We start from the raw sequence: 18,590 nt of genomic DNA on the forward strand, positions 1-18,590 counted from the left end.
GAGGCAGTGGAGCTAGCTGGCCATGAGGCACTGTGAAAGTTGAGTGCTCTCTATCTCCCCCTGCTGGTTGATGGACACAACCCATACGTAATGGCTTCATCGGCATGATGACAAGGAAAAGAAAATTATAAGAACATATTTACATAATAAACTAAATTGTGTTGAAATAGTGTTGAAATAATAATTTATTTAAAAGTGTTAAGAAATGGATGTACTGGATGTAAGACTCCTGAATACAAACTAAATATCAACCAAAATTGCACTTTTGGACTACAAGAAGTTCAGTATCAAAGCTAGGAACATTTTTTTTAAAGTATTTGTATGATTTGGGTGAGAAGGGAAGGAAACACAGCAAAATGTAATTTTTGCCCAAGTTTGAGTAAAATGCTATGGTCTGACTCTACACCAGTGACAGTATTACTCTGTCTGTTGTAAATAAAGCTCAAATGGAATATTTGAAGGAGATGGGGCCCCTGCTATTTCTCAACTGGCTTGCCGAAGGACTATGAACAATGCTGGCATGCAAATGCTTCTCCCAGCAGTCCCTTTCAGAACTTCAGTCCTGGATTTTTGCCAACCTTATTCTGATGCATTATGGGACATGCAGCACTGATTTCAATGGGTAGAATCAGGGACTACAAATACCACTGCTCTGGGATGTAAGTTTAAAACCACAACTGGCCAATATCTCCGTCTTGGAACTGGGTAACTCAGAAGGTCTGCCCTTTCTTCCTGCCTCTGTCAGGATGTCTGTCAGCCCTGGAAGGAAGAGTGCTTGTCAGAGTCATTGGTATCGGCAAACAGGGAAGGAACAGCTGCTAAAGCCACTGATCTGTCTTTGCTGTAGGCTAGGCTGGCTGGGGAGATAAGAGTGAATCTAGGGAAGCTGGCAACTGGGAAATACTATGTAATGCTTTAATAGTATGTATTCAATGTATACATATATAGGTCCTGCACAGGCCCCAGTTTCCTGCAGCAGCTCAGGGGTAGATTCTGCAGCAAGACTTATAAAATGCAGCATATTCGTCTATATTCACATATTAAATAGCATATATTTTATTTTACATTAAAGAAATAAAGGAATTTTGGGGTTCTTTTACTAAGGCACACTAACCGATTTAGTGCACACTAGATGCTAAGAAACCCATACATATAAGATGGGCTTCATAGCATTTAGCGCATACTAAATCAGTTGGCACGCCTTTGTAAAAAAGACCCCTTTATGATCTTCATATGTCTTTATTTCATTCACCATATAGTTAAGCTCTGGAGCAAGTGGTAAAATTAGTCAATGTTGCTGTATTATAAAAGGTTTGGACAAATTCCTGGAGGAAAAGTCTCTTAGGGGCCCTTTTACTAAGCTGTGTAAGCGTCTACGCGTGCCCAATGAACACCAGAATGGAGTTACCGCCCAGCTACCACATGGCTCTTGTGGTAATTTCGTTTTTGGCACTTGTCCAATACGTGCAGCTGAAAAATAATTTTTATTTTCGGACGTGTGTATCAGACGTGCGCCAAGTGGCATTTGATACGTTTAAGTCATTCCCACCCAGTTACCACGTGAGAATTTATCACTAGATCTATGACTGGTGGTAAGGTCGCAGACCCAAAATGGACGTGCGGCAATTTTGATTTTGCTGCACGTCCATTTTCGGCAAAAATAATAAAGGTCTTTTTTACAGGCTCGCTGAAAAATGGATCAGCGTGCGTCCAAAACCCAAGCCTACACTACCGCAAGCCATTTTTCAGTGCACCTTAGTAAAAGGACCCCTTATTATGCATGACCTGGGGAAAGCCACTGTTTAACCCTGAGGTTAAGTAGAATGGAATATTGGGACTCCACCATGTACTTGTGACCTGGACTGGCCACTGCTGGAAATAGGATACTGGACTAGATGTACCCTTGGTCTGATCTAGTATAGCAACTCTTATTTCTTTATGTCTATATACTTTGTGTTATTTGTTTTTTAATGATTTTTGAGCGGAGAGTAAAGGGATCTTAGTCATCAGTGTTACGAACGGAGACATGAGAGGGTGATACATAAGCAGGGAAAGGGTATTGAAATAGATGGAGCAAAAGGATGGAGGAACAGATTGGAAATGGGGAGAAAGAGGAAGGATATGAAATAGGGGAAGCCGAAGGGTAATGTTCTATTACGGAAGATCAGGAACTGGAGAAGAAAGGGGAAGAGGATTAGGGATGAGAGAAGGATGGGGGAAGTGGGAGAAGGGAGAAAAGCTCCTCTCCATTCTCGCTCCTAACCTAGAACAGATTTCACTTTCTCACTCAAACACAGCCACCCACCAGCACAGATTATTCAATGAAGTTACATGGAAATACTTTTAAAACAAATAGGAGGAAATATTTTTCCACTCAATGAATAGTTAAGCTCTGGAACTTGTTGCAAAAGGATGTGGTAATATCGGCTAGCGTATCTGGGTTTCAAAAGGTTTGGACAAGTTACTGGAGCAAAGTCCATAGAATGCTATTGAGATAGACATAGGGAAGCCACTGCTTACCATGAGATTGGTGGCATGGAATGTTGCTACTATTTGGGTTTCTGCCAGGTACTTGTGACCTGGATTGGTCGCTGTTGGAAACAGGATACTGGGCTAGATGGACCATTGAATCTGACCCAGTATGGCTATTCTTATGTTCTTATACGCACACACACATACACACACACATACAGAGCAGATGCTGATCCCCTCTCTTATGCACCCCATCCCCAATGCCCATCTCTCTTTCTCAAATCCTCCCTTGCTCCTTCCCATCTCTTCCCTCACACATAAGAACATAAAAGTAGCCATAATAGGTCAGACCAATGGTCCATCTAGCCCAGAATCCTGTTTCCAACAGTGGCCAAGCCAGATCACAAGTACCTGGCAGAAACCCAAATCATGGCAACATTCCATGCTATAAATCCTGGGGCAAGCAGTGGCTTCTCTATGTCTGTCTCAATAGCAGACTATAGACTTTTCCTCCAGAAACTTGTCCAAAACTTTTTTAAAGCCAGGAAGGCACTCAGGGCTGGAGGGGAATTCTGGAATATGTGAGTGGGTGGGTAGGTGGGAGGGTACTGTTAAAAAAAAAAAAAAAGGTTATCTGTTTCCCCTTCCTCGCACAGCTGGATCTCTGTGCACTCAAAATAAAGCAAGCAAACCAATGAGCTGCTGCATCCACGTTATTGTTCTTTATTGTTGGTGGAATTTTTATTTAATCTCACTTAGATTTTCAAACATGCCAGCTTGTACATACGGATGTACACAGAGGAAGTATAATAACAGAATAACTTTTTATAGAGTAGTAATTTGTTATAAATCGTAATCAGTATGTCATTTGGAGGGGCTGGTTAAAGGGACACCCTAGCACTGTTATATTTGTGCAGAGATATTTTTTTATCTCCTGGTAAAGGGCCACTACAACAGACATGTTAGGTGCTCAACTATCAGAGTTTCTATCTATTTACTTATTTATGGCATTTATATTCCACATTAAATATGAATTAGGTTGAAACCTGGGAGCAATTAAAATATTTTGTTTTTCTTGTGCCTACATCAAAAGAAAAAAAGATGGCATGTGGGAACTTGCTCCTTTTGTTTTGTGGATTGCAGTGGTATATTATAAAAATGCACTTGCCTTTATTTTTAAATGCCCAGTTGGGTATATATGTTAATCTAAACTTTGTTAAATTTTTCAGACATATCTACTTGCCCCATGACATAACTGAATTTTATTCTGTCTCACTGTATTTTCAAATGTAAGCTACATTGAATCTAAATTTGCTTGGGATGTGTGATATAAATATATTTTAAAAGTCCCTTATTTCTAATAATCTTTTTGCTATTGTTTTCAATAGCATTTGCTATTGTTTTGGGTGAACCAGTGTGGTGTCAGTCTCCGCCTACTGGCTTCAGCCCCTATAACGGGCTAGATAGACTCACTCTGTCTCCTGTTTTATCTAACCTCCTTGGTAAAAAGGGTGGAGGGAGTGTGGGTGGGTGCAGGGAAGAGGGAAAAAAGATTGGTAAGGGGGACATACATGGAGGAGTGGGGAAGGGTAAAGTGGAAATAGAGCACATGGGATAGAAGGGGATGGGGAGGAGAGGGGGACATGCTGCTCATGGATACGTGTATCTTAATTTTGTATTTAGAGTATGAAAGAAAATTGTTACTTTTACTAGTATTTTTACTGCTTATAGAATCTGGTTTTCTTGGGAGGGGGTCAAGGTGACTGCAGCATGGCAAGGGCAGGCCGGTGGCTGGGATGGAGGAAATTACTTGAGGTGGGGACAGGTTAGTTTCCCCATAGGGACAGGTTAGATTCCGGTGGGGACAAGTTAGATTTCTGTCCCCGTGCAACTCTCTTTAAACCACAATCTTTAAGATCTCAAAGCACAGAGCAAAATAATGTTCACTTACCAGCGAAATGTCCTCTTCTCTCAGAGCTTCTTCATCACCCAAAGTAATATGAGATAGAGAGCTCATGAAAAGATTGAACAACATGGGTGACAAAGATGATTCCAGAGGGACCCCACAAGTTGACAACCAACTATTTCACATTTCACTACTCTTTCAAACAGTATAAAACCCATTGGCCAAAAAAATCTTAGAACCAGTTTAGTACTGAACCAGTCAGACCCAGTTCATCCAGTCTTATTAACAAGAATCCATGGTCCACTGAGTCGAAAGCAGCCGAAATATCATATTAAAGTAAGAGTATCTGTCTACCTGTAAAATACTCTCAGAAAACAGTGGTTAGAACTAATAAAAGTGATTTAGTGCTATGTTGAGATCTAAAACCAAACTGTGTAAGATGATATGAGTGCTTATCAATATACCTAAATAGTTGTTTCCTAACAAGCATGTCCAATAATTTGGTAAGCAAAGGAATCCTTGCTGGTGGTCTAAAGCTGGATGTAAGGGATATGTCCAAGTTTTGGGATTTAGATATGGGAGTAAGTGCAATGCAACCCATCTCTACTAGAATTTTCCCTAGTATCAGCAAATTATTGAGGAATGAGACAATCCAAAGAATAATGGTAGATGGTAGATTATAAAATAAATATGAAGGACAGCTATCTAATACGCATCAACAGGTTGAAAATTTTGGGAGCAGGGATTCAAGATCATTTACAAAAATGGGTTCAAAAGTATTCCATAACTGATTAACAGCAATACCTGCCTCTAAACCTATATAACCTAGAGAATGAGGGGGTATCTGTAGCTGGGGAGATAGGACAGAGGTCTATAAAATAATGAGTGGAATTGAACCGGTAGATGTGAAGCGTCTGTTCACGCTTTCCAAAAATACTAGGACTAGGGGGCATGCGATTAATCTACAATGTAGTAAATTTAAAACGAATCGGAGAAAATATTTCTTCACTCAACGTGCAATTAAACTCTGGAATTCGTTGCCAGAGAATGTGGTAAAGGCGGTTAGTTTAGCGGAGTTTAAAAAAAGGTTTGGACAGCTTCCTAAAGGAAAAGTCCATAGACCGTTATTAAATGGACTTGGGGAAAATCCACTATTTCTGGGATAAGCAGTATAAAATGTTTTGTACATTTTTGGGATCTTACTGGGTATTTGTGACCTAGATTGGCCACTGTTGGAAACAAAATGCTGGGCTCGATAGACCTTTGGTCTTTCCCAGTATGGCAATACTTATGTACTTATAACTTTTTATTATAAAGTCGTCACAAATTTGCTGAACTTTTGTACAGAAAAAAGTCAGCCAATTCCGGAGCTTTAGGTTGTACACTAATCGTCTGTACGTCAGCATGACAGAAGATTACTCACTAATTGAAACAGTTTTTTAAGGTCACCTTGATCAGTGCCTACAACTTTAGTATAATAGGCCTTTTTTTGCATCTGATATATAAATTTTATAAGACCTTAAAGCCTCCTTCTATTTAAATTTAGTGGAAGGATCATAGTTCTTCCTCCAGGTCCTTTCCAGGTGCCTACAGGTCTGTATTCAATATCACTGTGTACTGGGGCTCCCACTCCCCCCCCCCCCCCCATCACACCCTATAGTTTGCAGTACTGTATCTGTGATTGACTCCTTGTGAGCTTTCCCTGTTGACTGTTAGCTCTGAGCTAAGGCCAGTCTTCCTTCTCTGCCCCTGTGGGCTGTGTGAAAGAGCCCAGTCTTGCTAGCATGCTTTTGTGATCATCAACTGTTCTAGGGGCTGATCCTCCTTAATCTACTATAATTCCATCAAGATTTTTCACCTATCTCCCTAAGTCATTCCCCTTTCATTTTCCATGAGTTACTCCCCCTTATTCTCCTTTGAGTGTTACAGCTTTTCCTCAGCTGGGCTGAGGTTCTGGCTATCTCCTTGCCTCTGGGGTGGCTAGATACAGACTCTGTGCAGAAGGCAACAATTCTGTCTACGCAACTGAACTGTAAATTGGATTTTCCTTGTTTATTTTGAGTACTACAATAAAGAAGCTTCTACTTGGGAATGGTTTAAGCTGGCTGTTGAAGCTACTCTATATTCTGCCTAGGACAGTACAGTGAAAAATTACACTACAGTAAAAATAAACCCCAGGAGGAGTGAAAAATGCTGGTCACTCAGTGGATTATACTGACAAAGATTTTAGTGGACATATGCTTACAGAGTAATTATAAGCATTCTTCAATATGAAAGAAAGCGCAGAATTACAAGTGCATTGCTTAAAAGCTTCTGTGTGATCTCAAGGGAAAATTAAATAATTCTGCAGAAAAACCATGCAGTGTGAAAGCCCTAAGCCTCAGCTCTATCTCTAGCAGAGCAAATAAAAGTAAAAAATCTAATAACGCTTGCTGCTGGAGAGTTACATAGCAAGCAGTTCTGGTGCATTCCAGGAAACACTCTCTCTGAGGAAGTTTAGCAAGGTAAAAAAAACTGCATGGCTTGGAATTTTACGGTGTGAATTTCAGTGAGAGACTGGTGTCACGTTCCTCACCTCAGTCCCGGTCAGGTCTTCCGGTGGTGCATCCATATGCATTTGATGGAAAACAAGCATGAGGATGTTATAATGCCGATATATCGCTCCACCGCACCTGGAGTATTGTGTTCAGTTCTGGTCGCCTCATCTCAAAAAAGATATAAAGGAATTGGAGAAGGTGCAGAGAAGGGCAACGATTTGGCCATAACGATTTGGTGCTCCCTCGCGTCTGTCTGCCAAAAGTCGCCCCTGCGCGACGCGGCTCTCCGCCCCAGCGCGGCCGGCTGATGTCAGACACCGCCACTATTTCCACGAGCCTTCCCTGTCCCTCGGGGCTTCAGCTTCTACTGTGGTAGGTGTCACTTACGCTGTGCTTTGCTTCCATTTTTACTTGTTCCTTGTTACTGATTACTCTCTGACCTGCTGCCTGACTACTGACTCCTGTCTGCACCCGGATTTCTCTCGTCTCGCTGCACAAGTCCTGCTGGCCGCCCACACCTGGGGGCTCAACCCCCGGGGAACGACGGTCACTGCAGGTGAACTTCGGGGTTGCTCGGCCGCCAAGCAGTATCTGGGTTCGAGTCTTCGCACCTGGCAGCACTCTACTTGGCCTAAAGAAAAGAACTCACAACTCTGACAACTGGTCTGTTTGAGTAAACTGAGAATTGTGGGGCTTACATTCAAGTCTATCAGCAAAGGATGTGTATGGATTTTATTAGCCTTCCAAACAGTGTGGTGTCAGCTTTCCTACAAAGAAAGGCAAGCCTGCCTAATTAATTAGCTGAAGCCACCTGCTTTGCATAGAGCAAGGAGCTCACCCCCCTTCCCCCATTGCCCACAATTTACAAAGGAAAGGAATTTCCATATTAGGGCTTCCTAATTAAGCTGCTGTGTGCAACAGGAGATTAGAGAGCTGCCTGCATTCTCTTCCCCTACCACCCTGCTGTTTCTACAAGGCAACATTTAGCACAAAGCCAAGGTTCACTCTGCAAAGGTCTTTATAAGAGAAAAAAAAAGAGAGAGAAAGGGAGTTTATTGTATTAGTTCAAGGCCATGGTAGATTCTGAAGTAGTTGAGCAGGCAGGCTCAGGGGGTACAACACAAGCTAGTATGGGCAGTGAAACGGGGTCAGAAAGATCCAGAAGACCACATTCCTACAAAAGCCAGAGAGATGTATGAAACTGAAGTAGAAATGAAAGGCACAGAGGCACACACTGCATCTCCAGGGGATAATCAGTGTCACCATTCAAGCAACTCCAGACACAGTTTTAGAAATTCTAGAGGTTCCAGGTCCCTAAAATCACACAGAACAAGCCATTTCATTCAGTCTGCATCCAGTGCAGCAGCTCTCTGAGTCTGAGTGAAGGTGGAGGCTGCTAAATCATAAATTGTTTACAGTAAGCAAGAAGCAGCCATAAAAATTGAGAAACTTAAATTACAAGAAAAGAAGCAAGAAACTGCATGTAAAGAAACTGAGTTTGAAACTCTAATTAGAAGAAAAGAAGCAGGCTGAAGCCACAGCCCTGGAAAAGGGTATAAGGAAGGATGGCGGGGAGAGCCAGCTCAGTCACATCATTGCAGAAGATTCTGCACATCGAACAGCAACGTATGAGAAGGCCCATACCTTGGCTCACAAAAGTGAATAGTCACAGTCTGCCTCAGAAGAGTCTTCAGATTCTGAGCAATCATGTTCCTCCATACCAGAGTCTCGCTCACCCTAGAGAAGCAAGCCTAAGGCAAAGCATGCCACTGAAGTAAACTGCTACCACAATGATTCATAAGTACATAAGCACTGCCACGCTGGGAAAAGACCAAAGGTCCATCAAGCCCAGCACCCCGTCTCCGACAGCGGCCAATCCAGGCCCCAAGAACCTGACAAAATCCCAAAATTTAATAACGATCAATGGACTTTTCCTTCAGGAATCTGTCCAGACCCCCTTTAAACTCAGCAAGGCCAGCTGCCGTCACTACCTTCTCCGGCAATGAGTTCCAGAGTCTAACCACACGCTGAGTAAAGAAAAACTTTCTCCAATTTGTTTTAAACCTACCACATTCTAATTTCATCTTGTGTCCCCTAGTTCTATCAAACATATAAATGGCGAGTGACCATACTCACTCACAAATGCGCAGTAGAGACTTCCCTCTCTGTCCCGCCCCCACGTCAATACGTGATGACAGCCGCTGACGTCACTACCGCTCCCCCCCCCCGAGGTCGCCGCCGCCGCCCCCCCTCCACCCAGCCCGAGCACTCTCTTCGGTATTGAACTTACATCCGTGAAACGCAGCACTTAGAACAGCTGAGCTCCTGTCGCCCTTTCTTCCCTGCCTGTGTCCCGCCCTCGCTGACGTTACATCACACGAGGGCGGGACACAGGCAGAGAAGGAAGGCCGACGGGAGCTCAGCTGATCTGCGTGCTGCCTGCGTTTCGCCGATGTAAGTTCAATACCGAAGAGAGGGGCCGGGTGCAGGGGTAGCGGCGAGGGGAGGGGGCCTTGCCAAAACCCCATACTAGCCTGTTTTAACGGGCTCAACGGCTAGTTATTGTTAGAAAGTATAAACAAACGCTTCACATCTGTCCGCTCTACCCCACTCAAAATTTTGTAGACCTCTATCATATCACCCCCCTCAGCCGCCTTTTCTCCAGGCTAAAGAGTCCTAGCCTTCTTAACCTCTCATAAGGTAGTCGTCCCATCCTTTTATCATTTTCGTCGCCCTTCTCTGCACCTTCTCCAATTCCTTTATATCTTTTTTGAGATGAGGCGACCAGAACTGAACACAATACTCCAGGTGCGGTGGAGCGATATATCGGCATTATAACATCCTCATGCTTGTTTTCCATCAAATGCATATGGATGCACTACCACTGGCTCTCGCTCTGGGAAACAGCACCAAGGGAAATGCTTCACTTCAACCACAGACTTTGATGCTACCCAGGAACTGGGCTCAAATAAAAACTGAGCAGTTATGCCCAGCAAAATACCCTATGATTAAGCAAGAGCCATCTGACCTGCCATACTCAATGCCTGACTTCAGAACAACTCCAGCACACAGCTAGCCACAGGCACCTAATGCCAGCACATTAGAAACTTCAGAAAGAAAATATCTAGCAACATACATGGCTTGCAAAAAGATGGTGAACAGGGGGCTTTAATAGTTCTATGATTACCCAGAAAAATATAGAGGGTGGAAATCTAACTTTAAGGATGCCACAGCAATTATGAAACACACTCCAATGCAAGAGATGAACCTGAGGAGAAAGTGGCTGGGAACTGAGTCAGCCAACTGTGGAAAGAGATTGCCGGATGCATATTTGCATGGCCCCTCAAGAGCTTTGAAAGAAATGTGGGCGAGACTTGACCAGTACTATGGTAGCCTAGATGCTACTCAACAGGCACTGATGAAAAGAATAAGGAGTTACCCAAAGGTGACAAAAAGGGATAATGACAAGTTACAAGAATTAGGAGATCTCTTCCAGGAACTGGAAGCACTCAAGGCTGATCCAAACCTTCCTGGACTGTATTACTTGGATACAGCTTGGGGCATAAATGAGTTTATATCAAAGCTGCCGTATGACATAACAGAAAAATGGTCATCAGTAGACAACCATCAAGAGAGGTTTCCTTCATTCACAGTCTTTGTGAAGTTTATCTGAGATTTGGCAAAGAGGAGAAATGACCCCAGCTTCATGTTTGATGTACCTGAAGTGGTCAAGACAGGCTAATTCCCGAGTGTAAGGCCGGTTAAGAAGTACAGCAACACCAAGAAGCCTATAGCTGTACACATAACAGATGTGTCACCCACAGCAATCCTACCTACTGCTCGTCCTCCTACTACAGAAAAAATAAGAAGCCTCATCCACTCAAGAAATATAGAGGGTTTAGGGAAAAACCCTTAAGAGGATGTAAAGATCTGTTGAAAAAGTACAGAATCTACTATTAATGCTGCTCGATCCAAGCACATGGCTAAAAATTGTAAAGCAGCCATCAAGCATACGGAGTGCAATAGTGACCAGCATGTCACCACCTTACACCCTGACAAGAGTAAGTCTGCTTTTACTGGACCCCAGCCTCAGAGTCAAGCCATGGCAGGGAGGAGGAGGTACGGCGTCATCACTGAACGTTACTCCAAACTGTACACAGGTGTGCAGAGAAGACTGCACCAAGATATGTGTAGCCAAGGAATATCTAAAAGAGCAACCAAGACCCGTATATGGAGGACAAAGAGGATGGGGAGAAAAGCAAGTGGATACATGGTAGAAGCGACGGATGGTAGCAACAAGACCCATCTATCGAATCTTATTGAATGTAATCAGATACCTGATAACTGAGAAGAAATTCCCACACCAGACGTTGCACAACACCATTGTCATCTCCAACATATAGTGGAGTATCTGCAGCCTTTGGATCCAGCCAAGATCGTATTCTTGTTGTGAAGAGATGCACCAACTTTGATCAGAGTTTGTGGGTCACGTGCAGGTCCACTCAACACCCCATATGCCTATGACTTGCCCTGCTATGGGTGATAGTAGGTGATGTCTGCCTTAACAGACTGAGGTGACCAAATGCAGATATCTACAAAACATGTGTCTTGGAAAATGGGTGCACCACCTTGTTCAAGCCTTCTCATAACCATCTTCACTCCAATATCGAAGGAGAGCATTACTATTTTATTACTTGTGTGGAGGAATATATATCGTTGCCACACATAGCATCCAATATCTCTGCTGAGTTTATCTGCACATTCTTCTTTCTACCATCGTGACCCCTGACGCAGGCGCTGTGCGCCAAAACACGGCCCGTGTCCGGTCTTTTTGAAGACTGTTTTATAAAGGTGTACGATTAAAGAACTGTCTCCCCATTTTTATGGTCCCTGGTGCTGCTTTTTTGTTGTTTGGTGTTTAAATTGATACATTGACTGCCCCATATATTTTTCCACGACTGGCCTACAGGATCATGAAACCTGGAAGTCAAAAGAATGATTATGTAGGGTTTGATTTTGAAAGAATTAACAAAAAGAAAACTTTTGAAAAAATGCAATGCATACATTTTTAAAGATGAACTTGAAAGCATCACAATTCTCAATATGGCTCTGCTAAGAAAATGAAAAAAAATACTAAAACTGAGAACTGGAAAAACCTGTTTATCTCAGGTAAAACCCATATTTTAAAATAGATAACATGAAACATTTTAGGTGATATGTAAAATTTCCCATTTGTAATCACTGTCCATTTTTAGATTATTACTATAGGGGTATGTTTATTAAGGTGCGTTAGCGTTTTTAACGCACCTGTAAAGTTCAGGCACGTTAAACGCTAATGCACCTATACATTTCTATGGGCGTGTTAGCGTTTAATGCGCGTAAACCATTTACGCGTGTTAAAATGCTAACGCGCCCATAGCGCCACTTAGTAAATATAGGTGATAGGCTTTTCAGAAAGGAAAAAAAAAACCCAGACTACACTTTAAACAGATAATGCCTTCTGGGATCACTGGAAGGCACGTCTCATTATTCCATGCTTTTGAATATGCTCTGTAATTCTGTTCTTTATAATAGTCTCTACCATTTTGCCCAGAACCAACGTCAGACTCACCTGTCTATAATTTCCCTGATCGCCTCTGGAACCTTTTTTAAAAATCGGCGTTACATTGGCCATCCTCCAATCTTTCAGTACCACGCTTGAAGGATAAATTACATACTACTAACAATAATTCCGCAAGCTCATTTTTCAGTTCTATCAGTACTCTGGGATGAATACCATCCGGTCCAGGAGTTTTGCTACTCTTCATTTTGTAGAACTGCCCCATTACATCCTCCAGGTTTACAGATAATACATTAAGTTTCTCCGACTCGTCCGCTTGAAATACCATTTCCAACACCGGTATCCCACCCAAATCTTCCTCGGTGAAGACCGAAGCAAAGAATTCATTTAATCTCTCCACAACGGCTTTGTCTTCCCTGATCGCTCCTTTTACTCCTCGGTCATCTAGCGGTCCAACCGATTCTTTTGCCAGCTTCCTGCTTTTAATATACCTAAAAAACGTTTTACTATGTGTTTTTGCCTCCAACGCAATCTTTTTTTCAAAGTCCCTCTTAGCCTTCCTTATCAGCACTTTGCATTTGACTTGACATTCCTTATGCTGTTTCTTATTATTTTCAGTCGGCTCCTTCTTCCATTTTCTGAAGGATTTTCTTTTAGCTCTAATAGCTTCCTTCACCTCACTTTTTAACCACGCCAGTTGTAGTTTGGTCTTTCGTCCTCCTTTTCTATCAATATATTTGGCCTGGGCTTCCAGGATAGTGTTTTTGATGCATTTGGAAACAAATTGATTAACGATCCATTATCAATTGACCTTAACAATTACTGAATTTAATTGGCACTAATTTGGGTTTGTATGCATGAAATAATCTGGCTGCATGCTATTCTATAACACCAGGCACCTAAATCCCATAGTGTGCCACTCAAAAGAGGGAGTGGCCAGGGGAGGGGCATGAGCGAGTCAGGGGCATGCTGATAAATTGTTTGAAGTGATATAGAATAGTGCCATTTACACGATGAAATGCCATGTGTTGGGCATTCACATTTACACTAGGTTTCAGCTGATATAAATACCGGCGCTCAATTTATCTCTGAGTGCTATTCTATAAAAGACACTCAACTTGGAGCACACTTTATAGAATAGTGCTTAACGTCGATCTTTTCCAGCACTGTTTGAGCACCATTTATAGAATTTTTCCCTACGTGACCATTTCATTTTTCTAAGAGTGAGGAAGGGGTGAAATGGCTTCCTCTCAGGCAACAAGCCAAATTTAAGAACGTTTGTTGATTTCCCCTTCTCAAATAAATTTCATGAGAGAGGAAAAAAGGAAAACCTGCATTATATCACCTCTATCCCCCACCTTTACCTGAAAAGTTGGCATCCTGTTCACATCAAATCTGAGGGAAAAGGAACCCAGACCTCCTCTATTACCATATCCAAACCCAACCTCTGTCTCAAACATTTGAGAAAGATCTGCATGCACTGTCAAAATTGTATGCAAAATTAAATCATGCATATTTATTGGGCATATCCTGACTGGCTGAGCACTCTTCAGAACAGTTTAAGAAGCCCTAGCCCAGGAGTGTCAAACTCCAATCCTAGAGGGCCACAAGCAAGTCTTGTTTTCAGGATATCCCTAATGAATATGCATGCTCAAGTAACTACTACAATTTTCAACTATCATATAAATCTCTTATTGTAAACAAAGTCAGATATAATATTAAAAAAAACATATCACCAATAAAGTCCAACTGTTCCTCACCATCTCATATACTTCACCCATGCCACATTCATCCCAATAGGGACTGCTTGCCTTACATCTTACTTAATTGTGTGCTGTAACTTATACAATATAGTTGTACTTATACCAGGTCTCCAACCCAGTTACAGATTAGACAGTGCGAGTTGGAGCCTCTGACCGTCCGTCCGTTTGCCCATGAATAAGTTTAAGATGCAGTTTGAATCCGACCCCTGATGATGCCAATAGGAGCGAAACACAGCCCGTGTTGAGTTTGGTAGTAAAAGGATTGCATGGATTCCAGTTTTGATTTCTGGTTCTAAATGACATGCATGAAGCGCTGTGTCAGGGTCGGTTCTGCTTAGTGGTGCAATGCCATTCGTGCTTTCATATAGTGGCATTGCACTACTAAGCAGAACCGACCCTGACGCAGCTCTTGCAAAACATGCATGTCGGTTACTTACTATAACTAAGGGTTCTGGATGAACGCTGTTAAGGAAGCAGTGGATACCTAATAGCCATTAAGCTAAGCTAAGTGTTTTAAGCTTTCAAGCTTGTATAGAGCTACATATGGGTGGATGGTAGAGAGGACCGATGAGGAGCCAATGGCACTTTAAGAAGGGGGAGTAATCGGATTAATGAAATGTTGCCATCATTATATTGAGCTACTGAGGTCCTTTGATAGATATATGATAAAATTTATATAAAATGATGTTTAAATATACATCAGGTAGTATATAAAAAATAGAAAACAAGAAATAATGTCCTGATTAAATATTGTGATTAGGAGAGTTTTAGGTGCTGGACAACTATTGGATGTTGTTAGAACCTCCATCATCCTGACACAGCTCATTAACCTCTTATTCACCATCCTGTATCTCCCTACTCCTCACCCCCACTGGCATGAAATATACCTCCTCTACGACCATCCTGCGATAAATCTTCCCTCCATTTGACTGCCCCTATCGGACCGACCGTTCACTTGTCTATTAGATTGTAAGCTCTTTGAGCAGGGACTGTCTCTCTTTGTTAAATTGTACAGTGCTGCGTAACCCTAGTAGCGCTCTAGAAATGTTAAGTAGTAGTAGTAGTACATCCCATCTCATTCTCACCATCCTGAGATAAATTGCCCTTAATCCCCACCCCTGCTGTCCCAAGATGCATCTTCTATCCTCTCTCATTCTATCTTGAAACACAGATATACTCCTCTATACCTCACCTAAGAGATGCTGAACTTTCAATTATAAATATAAAACCTCTGTGTCATATTTCACTGTCTGCTTCTTTCACTATCCTGTGAATTTCTCTTACTCATGGCTACTCTTTATCTCTGTCTTTCACTGTCTGCATGAGTTTCTTTTTCTCTATAGTCTGTTGCTATTTCCCTCTCTCTTATACTATATCCTTCCATTTATGGTGTTTCTCTCTTTTGTACGTGTCTCCAATCTATGTGTTTTCCCCCTCATCCTCTTTCTCCATGCATTTCTATGATTTTTTTTTTATCCCTGTCTGCTTTTGCTCGGTCTTTCCCTCTGCGTCTCTTTCTGACGCTGTCTCTGTCTTGCTCGGTACCAGATGAAAGTTAGAAAAAACATTTTCTGTAGGAAGCAGTCATCCCTCTCTGCCCATTTTAACTAATGTCCCTTTCCCTCCTTTGGTCTTACCCAGGTCGTCCATGCTCCCCGTCCGCTGCCTGCAGTCTCCCCACAGCCCAGGGGGGTCCCTGCCCGGCCAGTTGCTGGAAGGTGGGCTCTGGGAATGAGCCACCGCCCCACGCTCCCTCTCCCGGCAAAAGGTAAAAGACGGATATAGCGGGATCCTCCCGGATTCAATTAAAAACACCTTTAAAAGTTCGTTTTTCCTTTGCCCAGTCGTTTAGATAGGGACGTTTTACATATATGCACCAAAAAAATTTGTTTAAAAAAAAAGACTATTGATGTAGTCAACGCTGAAGATTATTCTCTCGGACCCTCGTATTTGGTAGCAATTTGGTGCGACGGTAACGTTACGTCACAGGGGGCGTGACTTAGCGGGATCTAGCGTCCCCCCTCTCCCTGTATTCTCTCTGACGCTGTCTCACACATTCTTCCAGCTGGGAGTGACCATGTAAGGAAGCTGGAATCTTTCTGGGAACCACATTTCTGGCCAAACATCATCCTGTTTGTGTTTCAAGAGAAATAGAGACAGAAAGGAAGAGGCAGAAAATGAAAGACAGAGGGGAAAAGAACAGTTACACTGAATAACACAGAGACACACTCCGGCAGAGAAAATAGCTAGAAAATCAGGACACGAAAAAAAAAGGCAGTTTTCTTACGTGAGACACAGCGCTAGAAAGAGGGGACAGCGAATAATTATCCTTAATAAGACACAGAAACAGAGGAAACAGCCTGTTAGCCCAGCAATCCATCTTCACTGTCCAATGCACAAGTAGAGAGAGGAAACAAGTTATGCTGAGTGAAACAGAGAGGCAAGGAAAAAGGAGACAGTCTCAGAAGAAATATATTAACATCTGGGTCAAAGTAAAGTAGTGAAACATGAAGTCATGCCTTTTCTGTGCATCAGAATCTATGATGGGTTAGATATAATTCTACAGTATGTGATTCTAAAGTTTTTTCTACAAATGAATATGCAAAGTCAAAATGTTATTTCACATTCTTCAGTTGTTTCCATTTTAAAATATATTCTGGCCTCTGTTGTATATATCTGGTTAACTTCTTGTTATTTATATTCCCTTTGCATTATACATTTTTCTCCCCCTCTTGTATGTCTAAGCTTTCATTCACTTAGGACCGAAAGTGGTGAACTGGATAAGAAAGTGGTTGACCGACAGGTGGTAGAGGGTGGCGGTAAATGGAATCCACTTGGAGGAAAGGAAGGTGAGCAGTGGAGTTCCTCAGGGGTCAGTGCTGGGGCCTGTTCTGTTTAATATATTTGTGAGAGATATTGCTGAAGGGTTGGAAGGAAAGGTTTGCCTTTTTTGTGGATGACACGAAGATAGCCAATAGAGGGATACCCTGGATGGAATAGAAACAATGAGAAGGGATCTCCAAAAGTTAAAAGAATGGTCGAGGGTCTGGCAGTTAAAATGTAACAGTTATTCAGTACTGGGGTACAATTGTCCGTTCGGTTTTTGTCTATATTGCTAAATGCTACTTGAAAAACCTATTGTTCTAAAAAACCTGCTAGTGCCAAATGTGCGCTTATTTTCTCTTTAACACATTCATTGTGATATGTTTTATAAGATGGATGCACAATTGAGTATAATGTGTAGGTATAGATGTGATACTCCAACGAGGAATTGAATTTTTGTTTACATTTGTCGTAGCACTCCATTCCCCTGAGGACGCCAACATGCGAAACATGCTTGCATGTAGGGAACTGGAAGGATAAGCAAGACTGTTCACCGGAGTCGCAGATTTTACAAGCTGCAGTCTAGTCAGTAACAACTGACCGCTCCAGTAATCCGTTGATACAGTGTTCACCCCTAATCAAGATAAGTGTTACAAGCTACACCAACAACTTGAAAAAATATGTAACTATAAGATAGTAATACAGATAAGGAGGAGGTAGGGGTGCGATGATGTCACAACGGGAATAACCATAGCTCATTACTGTGAGGAGGTTCAGCAGGTTTCCCTTATCACTGAGCACAATAGCAAAAAAGAAAAATAAGCGCATATTTGGCACTAGCAGGTTTTTTTAGAACAATAGGTTTTTCAAGTAGCATTTAGTTAAAATGTAATGCCAAGAAGTGCAGAGTAATGTATTTGGGGTGCAGAAACCCAAAAGAGAGATACCGGATAGGAGGGGAGAGTTTAGTAAGCTTGACTCAGGAGAGAGACCTTGGGGTGTTGGTGTCCAAGGATCTGAAGGTGAAGAAACAATGTGACAAGGCGACGGCTGTGGCCAGAAGGATGCTAGGCTGCTTAGAGAGGGGCATAACCAGCAGAAGAAGGAGGTGTTGATGCCCCTCTACAAGTCGTTGGTGAGGCCCCACTTGGAGTATTGTGTTCAGTTTTGGAGGCCGTATCTTGCTAAAGATGTAAAAAGACTGGAAGCAGTGCAAAGAAAAGCTACAAAAATGGTTTGGGATTTGCGTTGCAAACCGTATGAGGAGAGACTTGCCAACCTGAATATGTATACCTTGGAGGAAAGGAGAAACGGGTGACATGATACAGACGTTCAAATATTTGAAAGGCACTAATCCGCAAACGAACCTTTTCCGGAGACGGGAAGGTGGTAGAACTAGAGGACATGAATTGAGGTTGGAAGGGGCAGACTCAGGAGTAATGTCAGGAAGTATGTTTTCATGGAAAAGGTGCTAGATACGTGGAATGCCCTCCTGCGGGAGGTGGTGGAGATGAAAACGGTAATGGAAT

The 18,590-nt window shown here is 42.4% G+C and overlaps 1 protein-coding gene across 1 annotated transcript in view; it reads right to left on the reverse strand.

The window, feature by feature from the left end:
* TGFB1I1 (transforming growth factor beta 1 induced transcript 1) overlaps positions 1-16,210 on the reverse strand; it is a 133,766-nt gene extending 117,556 nt beyond the window's left edge. The window contains exon 1 of the mRNA XM_030210350.1: positions 15,876-16,210. Coding sequence (XP_030066210.1) covers positions 15,876-15,888 — 13 coding nt within the window. The 5' untranslated portion in view covers positions 15,889-16,210. The remainder of the gene's footprint in view (positions 1-15,875) is intronic.
* Positions 16,211-18,590: the final 2,380 nt, after the last annotated feature.

This window comes from Microcaecilia unicolor, chromosome 7 (assembly GCF_901765095.1).
Source record: "Microcaecilia unicolor chromosome 7, aMicUni1.1, whole genome shotgun sequence".
NCBI lineage: Eukaryota > Metazoa > Chordata > Amphibia > Gymnophiona > Siphonopidae > Microcaecilia > Microcaecilia unicolor.